At 67.2% G+C, this 14,793-nt stretch overlaps 4 protein-coding genes across 13 annotated transcripts in view; 3 read left to right on the top strand and 1 right to left on the bottom strand.

The window, feature by feature from the left end:
* Positions 716 to 3,015, top strand: SCT (secretin). The gene is made up of 4 exons (XM_003122391.4): positions 716 to 1,241; positions 1,323 to 1,424; positions 1,505 to 1,597; positions 1,770 to 3,015. Exons 1-4 carry the CDS (start codon positions 1,156 to 1,158, stop codon positions 1,891 to 1,893), a joined length of 405 nt encoding a protein of 134 aa, XP_003122439.1. The 5' UTR covers positions 716 to 1,155; the 3' UTR covers positions 1,894 to 3,015.
* On the top strand, positions 3,085 to 9,349 carry CDHR5 (cadherin related family member 5). Of its 4 annotated transcripts, none has more exons than XM_013989870.2 (15): positions 3,085 to 3,255; positions 3,338 to 3,513; positions 3,838 to 3,888; positions 4,835 to 4,927; positions 5,064 to 5,165; positions 5,261 to 5,371; positions 5,461 to 5,631; positions 6,169 to 6,259; positions 6,419 to 6,516; positions 6,622 to 6,822; positions 6,910 to 7,023; positions 7,100 to 7,184; positions 7,270 to 7,797; positions 8,328 to 8,521; positions 8,804 to 9,349. In XM_013989870.2, the coding sequence occupies exons 1-15, from the start codon at positions 3,201 to 3,203 to the stop codon at positions 9,251 to 9,253; spliced, it is 2,520 nt and encodes an 839-aa protein (XP_013845324.2). In that variant the 5' UTR covers positions 3,085 to 3,200; the 3' UTR covers positions 9,254 to 9,349. The 4 variants fall into 4 exon arrangements, with proteins under 4 accessions (XP_013845324.2, XP_020938214.1, XP_013845350.2 ...); XM_021082555.1 differs by having other exon boundaries at positions 3,090 to 3,255; positions 7,708 to 7,797; XM_013989886.2 differs by having other exon boundaries at positions 3,099 to 3,255; positions 7,630 to 7,797; positions 8,804 to 9,347.
* Positions 10,226 to 13,563, top strand: IRF7 (interferon regulatory factor 7). 3 transcript variants are annotated; one of them, XM_021076250.1, is made up of 9 exons: positions 10,226 to 10,456; positions 10,749 to 11,070; positions 11,155 to 11,317; positions 11,395 to 11,602; positions 11,867 to 11,925; positions 12,026 to 12,230; positions 12,535 to 13,068; positions 13,170 to 13,288; positions 13,359 to 13,563. In XM_021076250.1, the coding sequence occupies exons 2-9, from the start codon at positions 11,051 to 11,053 to the stop codon at positions 13,512 to 13,514; spliced, it is 1,464 nt and encodes a 487-aa protein (XP_020931909.1). In that variant the 5' UTR covers positions 10,226 to 10,456; positions 10,749 to 11,050; the 3' UTR covers positions 13,515 to 13,563.
* Positions 14,099 to 14,793, bottom strand: part of PHRF1 (PHD and ring finger domains 1) — a 31,164-nt gene continuing 30,469 nt past the window's right edge. For all 5 annotated transcript variants that reach the window (XM_005652788.3, XM_005652789.3, XM_005652787.3 and 2 more), the window contains one exon: positions 14,099 to 14,448. In XM_005652788.3, the coding sequence (XP_005652845.1) occupies positions 14,305 to 14,448 (144 nt within the window). In that variant the 3' untranslated portion in view covers positions 14,099 to 14,304. The remainder of the gene's footprint in view (positions 14,449 to 14,793) is intronic.

Raw genomic sequence — 14,793 nt, 5'->3', positions numbered from 1 at the left:
AGCGTAAAAGGATCAGTGGCTGGGGGAGGGATGAACAGGTGGCCCAGGGGGGTTTTAGGGCCGAGAAACGCTCGGCGCACCGCCCTCTATCCGGGCGGACACGTGTCAGGGCACATTTGTTAAAACCCACAGGATGTGCAATACCAAGATGGACCCTACTGCAGAGCATGGATTTGGTTAATAGCAATGTGTCAGTATTGGTCCATCAGTTGTAACAAATGTCCCAAATGAGTGTCCAGTGCTGAGGAAGCCTTTGGTGTGCCAGCAAGTGTGTGTGTGTGTGTGTGTGTGTGTGTGTGTGTTTGAGAGAGAGGTCCATGTACTTTCAGCTCCATTTTTCTGTAAACCCAAACTGCTCTAAAAAAAGTCTACTAATTGGAATTCCCGTCGTGGCGCAGTGGAAATGAATCCCACTAGGAACCATGAGGTTGCGGGTTCGATCCCTGACCTCGCCCAGTGGGTCAAGAATCTGGCGCTGCCAGGAGCTGGGGTGTAGGTTGCAAATGTGGCTCGGATCTGGGGTTGCTGTGGCTGTGGTGTATGTAGGCCGGCGGCTACAGTTCCGATTCGACCCCTAGTCTGGAAACCTCCACATGCCGCCCTGAAAAAGGCAGCAAAACAAAACAAAACAAAACAAAAACGCGAACAAACGCGGGGGCGGGGGGGGGGGGCGAGGCCCCCTCTTGCGCGGCCCGTGCGCCACCTGCCCGCCGCTCCCCGCTCCTCTTCTCCCGGAGCCCCACGCCCCGCAGTGGGGAAAGGTCACTCGGTCCGCAGCTTCGGCGGCTTTGGCCTTGGTCCCAGCCCTGCCCCCGCGACTGCCCGCCCCGGGCCCTCCGCGCATCCTGGCCGGGGCTCTGCTCGGCCTCCTAAGCGTCCGTGGCGGCTCCGGGAAGCCCGAGGCTTTGCACAGGCTGTTCCCCTGCAGGAAGCGCCAGCCCTCCCCCGCCCGCGGTGTCCCCCTCGCTCCCGGGGCGCCCGACCCCAGCGGGGCGCCACCGCGGCGGTGCGGGCGGGCAGGCAGCCGGGGCGACAGCTGGGGGGGCGGCCCTGACCTTCCCGCGCGATCGATGGGGCGCGGCGCGGTGCCCCGGCGGCTCCGCTATAAAGGGGCCGCGGTCCGGCGCCCGCTTAGCCCCCGCCGGCGCGCCCACCATGGCCACGCGGGCCCTGCTGCTGCTGCTGCTGCTGCCGCCGCTACTGCTGCTCGCGGGCTGCGCCGCGCGCCCCGCGCCCCCCAGGTGAGCCCGCGGACCCCGGCCCGCCCGCCGCTCGGCCTGCACCCCGGCCTGGCCCTGACCCGCCCGCCGCCCCCTCCGCAGGGCCCCGCGACACTCGGACGGGACGTTCACGAGCGAGCTCAGCCGCCTGCGGGACAGCGCGCGGCTGCAGCGGCTGCTGCAGGGCCTGGTGGGGAAGCGCAGGTGAGGGGCGGCGGGGAGCCCCGCGGGAACGGTGGCCCGCTCCCAACTGCGGACTAATTCTGACTTGGGGTGGGGGGCAGCCAGCAGGATCCGGAGAACAACACGGCCTGGACCAAGTCTGGGGAGGACCGCCTCTGCCAGCTGTGGTCCCACATGCCCGCCCTGCAGGCCTGGTGAGCGCCAGCCCCAACGCCCAGCCCTTCCCTCCCTGGGCCAGCAACTGGACACGGCCATGGGCCAGGGGTCTGGGAAGGTGAAACTGTCAGCGCTGGTGACCAGAGGAGGCTCGGTTTCCCCAGGTGCAGAGGTCTCGGGCTGCCGCCCCTAACCTGGCTGTCTCTGCAGGATGCCCATGAAGCCCCCAGTGGATCAGGCCTGGTCTCCCTGGCTGCCTCCTGGACTGAGGGCTGGGGCCCTGGTGTCAGAACCAGCCATCCCTGCTGCGGAGGGGTCCCCGATGCCACCCTGAGGAAGAAGGAGCTTTCCTCCATGGACAAGGGGAGCCTGGCGGAGGGGCAGGGTGGGGGGGAGTAAGGGTTGCTCTTGGCATCAATAAAGGAGAAATTCATCCCGGCCCTGCGAGCCCGCTCCATGCTGTGCGCCATCTGGGTACCACCGAGGAAGCCCCCGCAGGGGAGCGCTGTCAGAGGGAAGGAGGCCTGGACCGTGGCCACGCCCAGCTGCCCTTTCAGCCTGGGGAGCCAGGGGGGAGCGCTTCCTTATCGCCTGCCCCATCCGCGCCCTGGTCGTCTGTGCAGCAAAGGCTCAGATGTCCCCCAGCTCCTGCTCTGGGGCCTTGTGGCCCAGCAGGAAGAGGTGACAGACAGGGGGTGTCACCCAGGAGGCCACACCCCAGTGAAAGGACCTGAGCTGTGTCTTGGCTCCCTTTCGGGTTCTGTGCTCTCGGACGAGTGGCTTGACTCAGAGCCTGTGCAGAAGGGACAGTGTTGACAGCCCAGGAAGTCCTGTAGGACGCCGGGCACAGGCCTGGAACTTTGGGGAAGGTGTTCCAGGCCTGGAGGCAGGAGAGGCTCTGCCTTCACAGCAGCCCCTGCCCTTCCTCCCAGCCCCACCGGGTGGCCTCTCCCAGCGCTGGGCTCAGGGAGCCCAAGGAGAGATGGAGGTGGGGTCGCTGGGGCCTGGGCCAGGGAGCCACACCAAGAACCCCCTCTGCTGGGACCCAGGGTCGCCCAGGAGCTCCCAGCTGCCCCCTGAAGCAGTGCCATCTGTGTCACTGTGACCCTGCCCAGCCCCTGGAGGAAGCCTGCGTGTTTCTGGAACCGCAGGGGCGTCTGGAGGGCACAGCCCTTCCCTTCCAGACCGAGAGGGTTGGCTGGGGGAGGAGAGATGGGCCTGGCGCGGAAACGCTACGGTCTGAATCTCAGGGGACTGGCTTAGGAACAGGGCCCGGCTGTGGGGGAGGGTAGCAAACACAGACCCCCCTCCCCGCGCACCCCCCCCACCGCCTGGAGCCCCCACTGCGCAGGCCCTGGAGCCCCGGCAGCCCTTGGAGCCTGCCTGGCTCGGGGTCTGTGGGTGGAGCCCGGCAGCCCCCACGTGTGGCCCCTCCTGGCGCTAGGCTAGGCCTGGCGGGCGGCCGGCGGGAGTCCCCTTGGTGGAGGCCGGTCCTCCCGGGCCTAAGGGCTCATAAAGTGGGGCGGTGCCTGGCAGGGCCGAAGGTCACCCAGTTGGAGCTTCTGCGCCAGCACCACGGTGCTCAGAGGGTCCTGGACGCCAGGCAGGCTTGGACCCGCCCCTGGGCTGTCTGCTGCCGAGATGGGGACCTGGCCCCTGCTGCTCCTGCTGCTCGTGGCCACAGCCCAGGCCCAGGGTACTGGGGGCGGCAGCGGGGCTGGGGGCGGGGCTGGGCGGCCACGGGGGCTGGAGGGCACTGACCCTCCGTCCACTTCCAGTCTGCTCTGTGAACCAGACCTTCTTCGAGATCGAGGAGAACACGACTCTCAGCGCGCCCCTGCTGGACATCTATGTCCCCGAGGACCAGCAGGTGACCCTCGGACCCTCGTCCACTCTCTTTGCCTTTCGCATCCGGGGGACTCAGCTCTTTCTCAACATAACTCCGGACTACGAGGTACTGGTGGAGGCGGGGCTGGTGGGGCCCCTGAGGGCGGCGGGGCAGCGGACCCCCAAGGGGCCGTGTGGGCACACGCATTCCTCCCAGGGATGGGCCTTCTGGGGACCTATAGGTCTCAGTGTCCCCAGGGGGCCTCTTGGGCCCCAGGCTTGGCTGAGGGCTGCCCTGAGGGAAACCGATTGGGCCCGATGGCCTCTGGACCCAGCCTGGGTGATGGGGGCCCTAAACAAAGGTCGGCCTCAGTCTCCTCACCTGTGAAATGGGGACTGTGTGCCGCGGCCAGCGGACCGGGTGACCCCCAGCACCCACCCGCCCCCACAGGAGAACTCGATGCTGCAGGCACACCTGGAGTGCAAGAGAGGGGACACTGTGGTGAGTCCGCCCCCCCCCGCCCCACCCTCACCCGCGACGTCAGGGCACTCTGTTTGGACCTCTGTGCTCTGCTCCGCCTGGTCCACGGTCACTCCCTGGTGACCTCACCCACTGGTATATTTTCAAGTGTCGCCCTGTGCTGGCGACACCCACACTCTCTTCAGTCCAGACTCTGCCTGAGCCACAGACTCCCAACCCCGGCTCCGGAAGGAGAGGACAGCCCTGACCCGAGATCCAAGCCCCCCACCCCCAGAGGTGCCCGGCCCTGCAGCCCAGCCCTCACTCCCGCCCCCCACCCACACCCCTGCTCCAGCAAATCTGTTGGCTCTGCCTCAAGCTCCACCTTCCCCATATCTGAGGCCTCTCCGCAGAGAGGCTCCTCCCCCGCAGCCTCCTGCACCTGCCATTCAGCAGCTTCCCCTGAGCCCTGTGAGCGCCCGACCCGACAGCACAGCATACCACCCGCCTCTAGATACCTCTAGATGAGCCCCTAGAAATAAAGGATGCTTCTTCTTGGCCATTGGCACAAGAGCGCCAGCCCTCAAAGAGGCCGGGGGTCCCCAGCCTCCCCTCCCACTATCCGCCCCAGCTCCAGCCTCCTGTTGGAATCAAGACCCAGGCAAGGCCCACCTAATGCAACCGGCTGATGTCTGTCTCACGTTTCTTTCAATCTACGGGCTTCCCGATTGTCTCTGAGATTTATGTTTGAAGACATTCCACGGGGTGGCCATTTTCCTCATTCGAGATTTTGCTGGTCACACCCCCAGTCCTGTGTTATTTTTCTCCAGGGCAGCTGCACCTTCTGTGCTTTGTCAGTTGGGTTTTGTTCCTTGTCTGTAATCGCTGGTGGGGCAGGCGCCCCAGGCAGAGAGCTGTCTTGGGAGCTGCAGCCCAGCTCCCAGCGTGAGTCACTCTGCTGGCGCGGGGGCCCTCCTCTCTCCCCCAGGTGACCCAGCTGAGGGTGTTTGTGTCTGTGCTGGATGTCAACGACAACCCGCCCGTGTTTCCCTACAAGACCAAGCAATGGGGGGTGCCCGAGGTGAGTGGGAGGGAGCAGCGGCAGGAGCCCCAGGGTGGGGCCCAGAGGGTAGAAGGTCAGTGGCCAGGCACTTGACCCTGGAGACCGGTCCACCCGGTCAGGGGCGTGGTCAGACCAACACTCCTCCATCCCCCAGGACACCAAAGTGAAAGCCACCGTCATCCCTGAGACGGAGCTGGAGGCCCAGGACCGGGACAGAGATGACATCTTGTTCTATACCCTCCAGGAAGTGACACCGGTCAGGGCCTGCAGCCCTCCCCTGTGGGCCTCCCCACCTCTGCACACACCCCCCCCCGCCCCAGGGTCCCAGGCTGAGTCCTCTCGCCTCCCCAGGGTGCCAGTGACTTCTTCTCCTTGGCGGGCGTAAACCGCCCAGCCCTGCAGCTGGACCGGTCACTGGACTTCGATGCGTTGCCAAGGATGACCTTCCAGCTGCTGGTCCGGGTGAGCAGACCACTCCTGCCCCCCGTCCCCGTCCGAGCTGCCCCAGCGCCGGGCGCCCAGGCCTGACCCACAGGGCTGGGCTGTTGCAGGACACACAGGAGGAGAACAAGCAGCCCAGCCACTCGGCCACAGCCACCTTGATTCTGGAGGTGCAGCCTGCAGACCTGCGGCCCCCCTGGTTCCTGCCTTGCGTCTACTCAGATGGTCACGTCTGCATCCAAGCCCAGTACCACGGGGCTGTGCCCACAGGCCACAGACTGGTACTGGGGCCCCAGAGGGATGGAGGCGGGCATGGGCTGGGGGCCTAGCTGCCACGGGGCCAGATTCAGCTGTGCTTTTCAAGCAAACGGGAGCGTTCCTTTGTACCCCTCGAGGTGGCAAGTGGGGGCAGAGTCTCTGAAGTCCAAGTGAGGGACCAGGGCCCAGCTGTCAGGGCAGAGCCCGGACCCCGTGAGCAGGCAGGGAGCTGGCTGGGACTCCGGGGAGGCTGGGGGGCCGCTCAGAGCACGTCGGGGAGCCTCCAGCCACAAGGGCCCCCGCCCTGCGACACACGGCTTCTCCCCTCCCACGCGCGCGTGCTGCCCAGAGTCGCTCGCTCGCTCGGATTGACCAAAGCCTTCAGGCAAAAACTGACTCGTCCGCGACCGGATCCAGGGAGGAGCACTGGATAATTGTGCTGATTGGAGCGTGTGCCTGGCTGCCCTTCGGAGGGCGACGCCAGCCCTCCTTGAGGGGAGGAGGGCTGAGGCAAGGCCAGGGCACCGGCTCCACGGCACCCTCCCTCCCTGTTCCTGCAGCCAGGCCCCCTCACCCTGCGACCGGGGCCCATCTACGCCGTGGACGGAGACCGGGGCATCGACGAGCGTATCATCTACAGCATGGTCACGGGTGAGGGCGCACCAGCTCCCGGCTTCCCTCCCCACACCGCGCCCCACTCCCACCTTGCGCTGAGGAACCCCGGGGGGGGCGGGGGGGGCTGCCACCTGGGACCACGGGACCTCAGGCCTCCGGCGGCGACCGCACCAAACCCTCCCGCCCGCCCCCCAGGACATGAGGACGGCACGTTCTCCATCGGTGCCGACTCGGGCAACCTCACCATGGCCAAGAGCATCCCCAGCCCCCAGACCTTCGTTCTGATGGTCAAGGTGGGTGCCCGCACAGGGCCAGGTCTCCAGGCCCTTCCTGGGCCCCAGGCTGCTGGGCTCACCCTCCAAGGACCCAGTGGTCACGGCCGCCTCTGCAACCCCCAGGGGGAGCAGGCGGACGGCGCTCGCTACTCGGTGACCCAGGTCACGGTGGAGGCCCTGGACGCCAACGGGAGCCTGCCCCGCTTCCCGGAGAGCCTGTACCGCGGCACCGTGGCGCTGGGCTCCGGGCCGGGCGTGGCAGTCCAGGATGCAGCCGCCCCGCCCCAGCCTCTGAGGATCCGGGCCCAGGACCCTGAGTTCCCCGTAGGCACTGCCCGGGCCTCCCTTGGGGGTGGGTTGGAGGGGCCTGAGGGAGCAGCCTGGGCCCCGGACTCACTGGACCCTGTCCAGGACCTCAACTCGGCCATCACGTACCGAATCACCAACAATTCCAACTTCCGAATGGACGGGGAGGCCGTGCTGACCAGCGCCCTGCTGATGCAGGCTGGGGTCTTCTACGCAGAGGTGAGGGCCGGGCAGCATCTCCAAGGGGCGGGGGTTAAGTCGGAGCCCAGGAGGGACGAGCCCCCTTCCCGCCCAGGTGGAGGCCACGAACACGGTGACCTCAGGCACAGCGACCACGGTCCTGGAGGTTCAAGTCTCGGAACAGGAGCCCAGCCCCACAGGTGAGCCTCCCAGGGACCCCAGGTGGGCTCGGGCAGGGCTTCTTGCCAAGGGCAGTGGCAAGCCCAAGCCTGTCCCTGGCCCCAGGCCCCTCAGGCCCCCCCACACCCCCAGAGACTGCAGGAACGACCAGACCCTCGAGCAGCACCACTGCGGAAGCTCCCCGGCCCCCTGAGCCCTCGCAGGGGTCCTCCACGACCAGCTCTGGGGGGGGCACTGGCCCACGCCCCTCCCTGGGAACAACTCTGAGGCCACCTGCCACCTCCGTGCCTGAGGGGCCCCCCAGTACGGGAACCAGCCCCCCTCCCCCATCAGCCTCACCCAGTGGGGGCTCAGCGACCAGACCCTCGAGCAGCACCACTGCGGAAGCCCCCCAGTCCCCTGAGCCCTCGCAGGGGTCCTCCACGACCAGCTCTGGGGGGGACACTGGCCCGCACCCCTCTCCAGGCACAACTCTGAGGCCACCTACCTCCTCCATGCCTGGGGGGCCCCCCGGTATGGGAACCAGCCCCTCCCCCCCATCAGCCTCACCCGGCGGGAGCTCAGCACAGACCTCAAAGCCAGGAACCTCTCTGCCGACATCCCCTGGGTCCAGCAGGAACCCCTGGTCCTCAGGTAGCACCCCACTTACCCTAGAGTCACCCTCATGCTCTCTGACTCATGACTCTGGGTGGTCACTGTAAGGCAGGGTCCACCCCAGGTCAGCCCATCATGACCGTGCTGACCACAAATCCCCAGGGGAGTCCGCTCTGGTCGCGGGGAGAGACGGGTCTCGGGGGGCCCAGGAGGGAACCTGGGGAAGGTGTGTGGAGGGTGGGGCAGAGGCTGGACTTGAGACCCAGTGAAGTCCCCAGTTCCCTGGGCCATTCACTCCACTGGCCCCATGTGGCCCTTAGCCCCCTTCCTGTGACCTTGGAGCCCCTCCCTCCCACCTGGAACCAGTGGGCACTGATCCCTCTCCCCTCCCGCCCAGCAGCCTGGCCTATCGGGGCCCCCTGGGAACACACAGCTCCTTAGTGGGGGTCAGTGGTGCCCACTCCCCAAGCTCTGGTGGTGGCCAGGCCTGGCTTGCTCTCAGGTGCCTGGCGCTTGCCACAGGTTGGCATGAGCGTGTGACAGTAAGCGGGTGGTGGTATTGCCGGCAGGGACGCCGGTGAACGAAGAAAGCAGCACTGCAGCGAAGCCAATCTCAAACGGGGACAGGCGCTTCTCGACTGTGGAGATGGCGGTGCTAGGCGGGGTGCTGGGCGCGCTGCTCCTTCTGGCTCTGATCGCCCTCACGGTCCTTGTCCACAAGCACTATGGCCACCGACTCAAGTGCTGCTCCGGCAAAGCTCTGGTGAGGCCCTGGGGGTGGGGACAGGACAGGGCTAGAGAGAGCAGAGGGCCGTGGAGGGCATGGGGGACCGAGAGGGAGGCAGCGCGACCAGGGGTCGGTGGAGCAGATGGAAACCGGGTGAAGGTGATGGGGCGCAGACACCATGGCCCAAACAGTGGGGGGGGAGCAGAGAGAGGCAGAGAGCGGAGGGAGGGACGAGGGACCGCCTCGGGGGACGGCCGGGCTGGTCTGAGCCCGCTGGGCTCTGGCTGATGGCTGCCTCCCACCCGCCCCTGCCCCCAGGAGCCCCAGCCCCAAGGCTTTGACAACAAGGCTTTCCTCACCAAAGATGAGGCCAACTGGGAGCCCGCCCCTAGTCCCCCACCCAGCCCTGCCCCGCCAGCACCCCCAAAGCCCGCACCCCCAGATGCTGAGCCCCAAGAGCCTTCGCCCCACAGCCCCGCGCCCTCTCACCGTGTCCCTGAGTCCCCTGCGGTAGCCCCGGATGGGGGCAGCCCGGCAGCCGTGAGGTCCATCCTGACCAAGGAGCGGCGGCCTGAGGGCGGCTACAAGGCTGTGTGGTTCGGGGAGGACATTGGGGCTGAGGCCGACGTGGTGGTCCTCAACACGCCAGGCTCGGAGGTGGATGGCGCCGGCGACTCGGGCAGCGAGGGCGGTGGCGACGAGGGTGCAGACGCGGGCCCGGGCGGCCGTGGCCAGGACGCCCCGGGCACTGACTCCATCTACTTCTAGCGCTGCTTCCCCGCGGCCCCAGCGAGTCCGGACGCCGACAATCGGCTCGGCCCCTCTCCCCAACTCCATTGCCCAGAATAAAGTGACATTGTGGGATCTGCGGGCCTACGTGGGGTCTGCCCAGGGGGCTGCGGGTGGCGGGTGGTGGGGACGTGGCCCCTCTGCCCCTGCCCCGCGGGAGTCCTCCTGGTGGCCCGAGGGGCAGAGAGGGTTGGGCAGGCTCACGCCCTGTGCAGAACCCTGGGCACCATTTCCCGTAAACCACCTGCTGTGCTCGTGGGGCTTCCCAGGCTTGGTGCCAGCTGGTGGCCAGAAAGTTCCTCTCCTGGTCTAACCACGGCCCTGGGGGGGGGGGGGGCGTGCGCTGGGATCTCCCTCCCAACCGACCCAGCATGGAGATTCTTGGCCTGGGGGAGGCTGAGGAGCCAGGAGCTGTTCCCAGGAGCACTCATCTAGGGGAGCACGGTCCTGGGGACCTTCCAGGGGTCACACCTCGGGCTCCTGTGGCCACAGTGTGGGCAATAAACACCCTGGGGTGCCCTCAGGGACACCTGGTCCAGGTGGCTGGACTGCAACCAGAGATAGGGCCATGGGTGGCCCAGAGCGACAGTAGCCTGCAGGCCATCGGCCTGGGGTGACAGGAGTGGCCAGTGGGTGCAGGAGACAGAGATCGTGGGGCCACCCAGCCTGACTCAGTGGGGACAGAGCCCCCTCTACTGGCTTCCTCAGGGATGGACGTCAGGCAGGACTTCCGCCCCAACTGCCACCACACCCCTCATGGGTCACTGGCTTTTTTCCTCATAAAACTGCTCTGCGTTCCGCATGTTTTAATCTCGGCAGAATTTGGGTGTTCTTGTCTCAACAACTCGCACTGGAAAGAATTCAGTGAGCACAGCTGCAGCTCCTCCCACACCCCCGTCACACGAGCCCGCTCCTGTTTCTGCTCCTGGCGCCCCCAGCTCGTCCCACTGCCGCTGCCGCGGCTGCCGCCGGCGCCCCACTCCGCGGCGCCGCTGGGCGAGCAGAGTAGCGGCGGGGCCCCCGAGTCGCCCGCCCCGCCCCCGCCGCCCCAACCCCCGAGTCGCCCCGCCCCGGAGCACGTGACTTCTCCGGCGGCCCCGCCCCCGCCCCGGCCCCATAAAGTCGCTCGCTCCCGAGCCCCCGGGGAGACGAAACTTCCTGCCCCGGCAGCTCCCGGTTCAGGTACTGGGGACCCCCAACCTACGCGGAGCGAGAGGGGCAGGGACGGCCACGTCGGATCCCGGGTTCGCTTCGCAGAGCAGTGACCAGCAGGGGGCGGGCAGCGCGGGTGACTGCGGGGGGAGGGGCACGGGTCCGGAATTGGGGAACCTGGAGGCAGAGGTCGCGGTTGCCGAGGACGAGCCGGGCGGGCGGGGCAGGGAGGGGGCGCCGGCCGCCCCGCGGCCCAGCTGGTTAGGTTTCGTTTTCCTGCGACACGCGGTTTCGTTTCCTTGCGGTCGTCGCGCCCCCGCAGGGCCCATCCCGGGCGCCAGCTCGACACCTGTGGCCCCTGTGCGCCCGCCCTCCACGTCTGCAGTCACGCCCATCGCCGCCTTGGCCAAGACTCACCTGGGCAACGTCGTGGCCAGAGCCCTCAACCCCCATCTGTGACCCCAACACCCGTGACACCTGGCCACACTCACTACCTGTGGTGTGTGGTGACACACGCGCAGCTCTCCTCTCACCTGCGGTTAACACCTGCCTGCCCCCGTGGTCAGAGCTCTCGCCGCGGAGGCCAAGCCAGTGTCTCCACGCCCAGTCCTTGCAGAGGGAGCAATGGCCGCGGCTCCTGACAGGTGACAGCCCGCAGCCCTACCCGGTGCCAACCCCAAGCACCTCGCGGTCCGCGCGTGCCCTGACGCCCGCTGCTCTGCCCGCAGGGGGTGCCCACGCGTGCTCTTCGGAGACTGGCTTCTGGGCGAAGTCAGCAGCGGCCGTTACGCAGGGCTGCGATGGCTGGATGAAGCCAGAACACGGTTCCGCGTGCCCTGGAAGCACTTCGCCCGAAAGGACCTGGGCGAGTCCGACTCGCGCATCTTTAAGGTGGGACCCCAGCCCCGCCTGGAGTGCGGGGGGACCGGCCCAGGTCCAGGCCCGTACTCCATTCCATCCCTCCCCAGGCCTGGGCCGTGGCCCGCGGCAGGTGGCCGCCCCGCAGCAGCGAAGGTGCGCAGCCGATCCCGGAGGGTGCCCTCCGCGCCTCCTGGAAAACCAACTTCCGCTGTGCCCTGCACAGCACGCGGCGCTTCGTGATGTTGCAGGACAACTCAGGGGACCCCACTGACCCTCATAAGGTGTATATGATCAACCCCGAGCTGGGGTGCGGAGGTGAGGAAGGCCAGGGGAGGGCTGCCTGCAGGGAGGGCTGTGCCGCGGAGCAAGCCGCTGCTGGGTTAGATTTCCCCTTTTAGAAACTGGCGTGGGAGAGGCTGGGGCCAGACTGTTGGGGGAAGGTGGGGTAGGGGATGGCCGGGAGGCCCCAGACGGGCCTCTGGGGACTGGTGAAGGGGAGGAGCTGCCCAGGGGTTCACCCCTGGGTGACCCAGTCCAGTCTCAGATCCCCATGTCCCCTTAAACCTAATTCTCTCCCAGAAGGCCCAGGCTTCAACCCGGGGGAAGAGGAGGCCCTCGAGGATGCCCCACCCCCAAGGGTAAGGCCACTCAGCCCTCCTTGCTCCCGGGTTGGGGCTGCCACTTCTCACTGGGGCTGGGGAGCTGCTCACTGATGCCGGCACACTGTCTTCTCCGCAGGGTGAGCTTCCCGGGCCGCGCCTGGCAGCACATACTGGTGAGAGGCTGAGGCACGAGCTGGCCAGGCCGAGCCCTGAACCCTGCACCCCAAGCCCAGCTGGAGATGGTGGGGACCTCCTGCTCCAGGCTCTGCAGCAGAGCTGCATGGAGGACCATCTGCTGGAAGCTGCATGGGGCGTGGATCTGACCCCCCCCGAGGTTCCATGTGAGAGACGGCTGCTCTGCCCTGCAGGGTTCTGGGCCAAGGGGAGGGACAGGCAGGACAGCAGGACCCCTGGGGGGGGGTTGCCCCCAGTAGGGATGGGCTGACCACAGGTGGGCCCGAATAGCCGAGCCTCCTCAGGTCCAGAGCTCCCTGCTTAGAAACTGTACCTGCCACTGGCAGGGAAGGTGGCCCCCAGCCTTGGGCCACAGCCCCAGGCCCAGATGACAAGGTGAGGCGAGCCAAGTGACACGTGGAAGGGAGAGGAGCTGGGGGACCAGGAGCCAACTCAGGCCTTCCTCTCCAGATGCAGGCCCACTCCCAGCCCCGGTGCCCTGGAAGCCCCAAGAGGCGGAGCCCTGCACCACACTCTACCCCCGTGTCTGCACGCGGATGGCAGGCGAGCGGGGCGCGGCCAGTCCCAGCTGCTCACAGCTCGGTCTGCACGCAGGGCCCAGCTTGGAGGCTCTGGACTTGACCATCATGTACAAAGGTCGAACGGTGCTGCAGGAGATGGTGGGGGGCCCCAGCTGTGTGCTCCTGTACGGGTCTCCGGGCCCGGCTGGCGCGGCTGCAGAGCCCCAGCAGGTAGCCTTCCCCAGCCCCGCTGAGCTGCCTGACCAGAAGCAGCTCCACTACACAGAGAAGCTGCTGCAGCACGTGGCCCCCGGCCTGCAGCTGGAGTTCCGGGGACCCAAGCTGTGGGCCCGGCGCCTGGGCAAGTGCAAAGTCTACTGGGAGGTGGGAGGGCCCCTGGGCTCTGGCAGCCCCTCCACCCCCGCCTGCCTGCTGCCCCGAGACTGCGACACCCCCATCTTCGACTTCGGCACCTTCTTCCAAGGTCAGTGACGCACCTGCACCTGCCCCGGGGCTGCGGGGGGGGGGGGGGGGGCGCTCCTGGCCCCTGCCCCTCCTCCCGCTCACCAGAGCCCTGTCCTGCAGAGTTGATGGAGTTCCGGGCCCGCCGGCGCCAGGGCTCCCCACACTACACCATCTACCTGGGCTTCGGGCAGGACCTCTCCGTGGGGAGGCCCAAGGAGAAGAGCCTCGTCCTGGTGAAGGTGAGGGGCAGGGACCCTGGGGCGAGGCTGCAGGTAGCCCTCGCCCGGCCTGACAGCGCCCTACCCGCAGTTGGAGCCATGGCTGTGTCGGACACAGCTGGAGAGCGTGCAGCGTGAAGGCGTGTCCTCCCTGGACAGCGGCAGCCTCAGCCTCTGCCTGTCCCCCTCCAACAGCCTCTATGACGAGCTGGAGCGCTTCCTGATGGAGGTGGAGCAGCCGGCCTAGGGTGGACCCTGGACCCCTCCCAATCCAATAAAAAAATTCCAAGACCCAGTACTGGTGTCCTGACCAGGGGCAGGCCTGGGACTGGGGCTCAGGAGGGACACGGTGGGTGCTAGGCTCACCCCACTTTGTGGGAAGCCGCAGGCCCGTGGGGCCCAGGAAGGGAGCCCCAGCCCCAGTCCACGTCGGGCACCTGTGCACATCTGCTCCTCGTCTTCACCGTGAAGACGCTCAGGCCCCGCTTTAGAACCAACAAACTACCCAGAACACAAGCGCCCCTCAGGGGTCAGATGTTCCCGCTGCCATGAGCACCAGAGGGGCAGCACCTGGGGCCCCTCTCCCGAACGGGGCTCCGTCCATGCTGCACCCAGGGCCTCTCCCTGGGCTTCACAATCTGCCAACGCTGTTCTGCATCGGAGCCGAGTGTAACCTCCAGCAGCCACTCAGAAAACAACGCAGGGCGGGGGACTTGCGGAACAAGGGGCGGGCGCGCAGACGGCTACAGGGGATGCAGACTGCGGAGGCTTAAGGAGCCGCCCCCCACCCCTCTTAACCCAAGGCTTCACCTTTCAAGTACAGAGCCACCATGTCTCTAAAGATAATCCATTTTTGATAAATTAGAACACAATGGGAACAGTGTGTATCTATAATATACATATAAAAAAGTCCAGTTTTCAACTGTGAGCAAGACAGGAGCACAGCCCACGTGTGATTGCAGGAACCCTGGAAACAGGAGCGCTGGGTGCCCTGGAGAGCTCCGCTGCCGCCACCGCACGCGGCACGCCAGGCGGGCTCAGCCCTCGGCGCCCTGGGCGGGTGGCTCCTCGCCGGCCTCGGGCCGCCGGTGTCTGCGCATGTGCCTGTACTTGTCCACGTAGGCCCGCACCAGGTTGCCCACCTTCACGGGGTTGATCTCCCCGCTCTTGCTGTGGCAGATCTGGGGGGGGGGGGCGCCATCAGCCGGACGCCCCGCACAGCCCCACGTCCAGTGAGCCCAGCCACCGGCCTGGGGACACCCCTGGGGACAGAGTCTGCCTGCTGGGCTGGGGCTGCTGAGGGCCTCCGAGGCCGGCCGAGTGGCCGGCAGGAGCACCTCGCTGCAGAGCCCCGTCTTCCCGCCCCGGGCTGAGGTGAACATCTTGGCCTTTGCCCACACCCCGGGGACGCTGCCGGCTGCGCCAGCATTCATACTCCCCCGCACCTACAGGGAGGCAGCCTGAAGCTGTGCCCAGGACAGGGCAGCGGTGCCCGGGGCCCTGGCCAGCCAGCCTGGCCTCAGAGA

The sequence above is a fragment of the Sus scrofa genome, chromosome 2 (genome assembly GCF_000003025.6).
Source record: "Sus scrofa isolate TJ Tabasco breed Duroc chromosome 2, Sscrofa11.1, whole genome shotgun sequence".
NCBI lineage: Eukaryota > Metazoa > Chordata > Mammalia > Artiodactyla > Suidae > Sus > Sus scrofa.
This window is presented reverse-complemented; position numbering and strand designations above follow the sequence as displayed.

Bases quoted from the DNA above. Each gene is read 5' to 3' on its own strand.
- SCT (XM_003122391.4), top strand. From the start codon at position 1,156: ATGGCCACGCGGGCCCTGCTGCTGCTGCTGCTGCTGCCGCCGCTACTG. The intron at 1,242-1,322 runs GTGAGCCCGCGG...CCCCCTCCGCAG, and splicing joins GCGCGCCCCGCGCCCCCCAG to GGCCCCGCGACACTCGGACG. The intron at 1,598-1,769 runs GTGAGCGCCAGC...CTGTCTCTGCAG, and splicing joins ATGCCCGCCCTGCAGGCCTG to GATGCCCATGAAGCCCCCAG.
- CDHR5 (XM_013989870.2), top strand. From the start codon at position 3,201: ATGGGGACCTGGCCCCTGCTGCTCCTGCTGCTCGTGGCCACAGCCCAG. The intron at 6,260-6,418 runs GTGAGGGCGCAC...CCCGCCCCCCAG, and splicing joins CATCTACAGCATGGTCACGG to GACATGAGGACGGCACGTTC. The intron at 7,024-7,099 runs GTGAGGGCCGGG...CTTCCCGCCCAG, and splicing joins CTGGGGTCTTCTACGCAGAG to GTGGAGGCCACGAACACGGT.
- IRF7 (XM_021076250.1), top strand. From the start codon at position 11,051: ATGGCCGCGGCTCCTGACAG. The intron at 11,071-11,154 runs GTGACAGCCCGC...CTCTGCCCGCAG, and splicing joins ATGGCCGCGGCTCCTGACAG to GGGGTGCCCACGCGTGCTCT. The intron at 11,603-11,866 runs GTGAGGAAGGCC...ATTCTCTCCCAG, and splicing joins CCCCGAGCTGGGGTGCGGAG to AAGGCCCAGGCTTCAACCCG.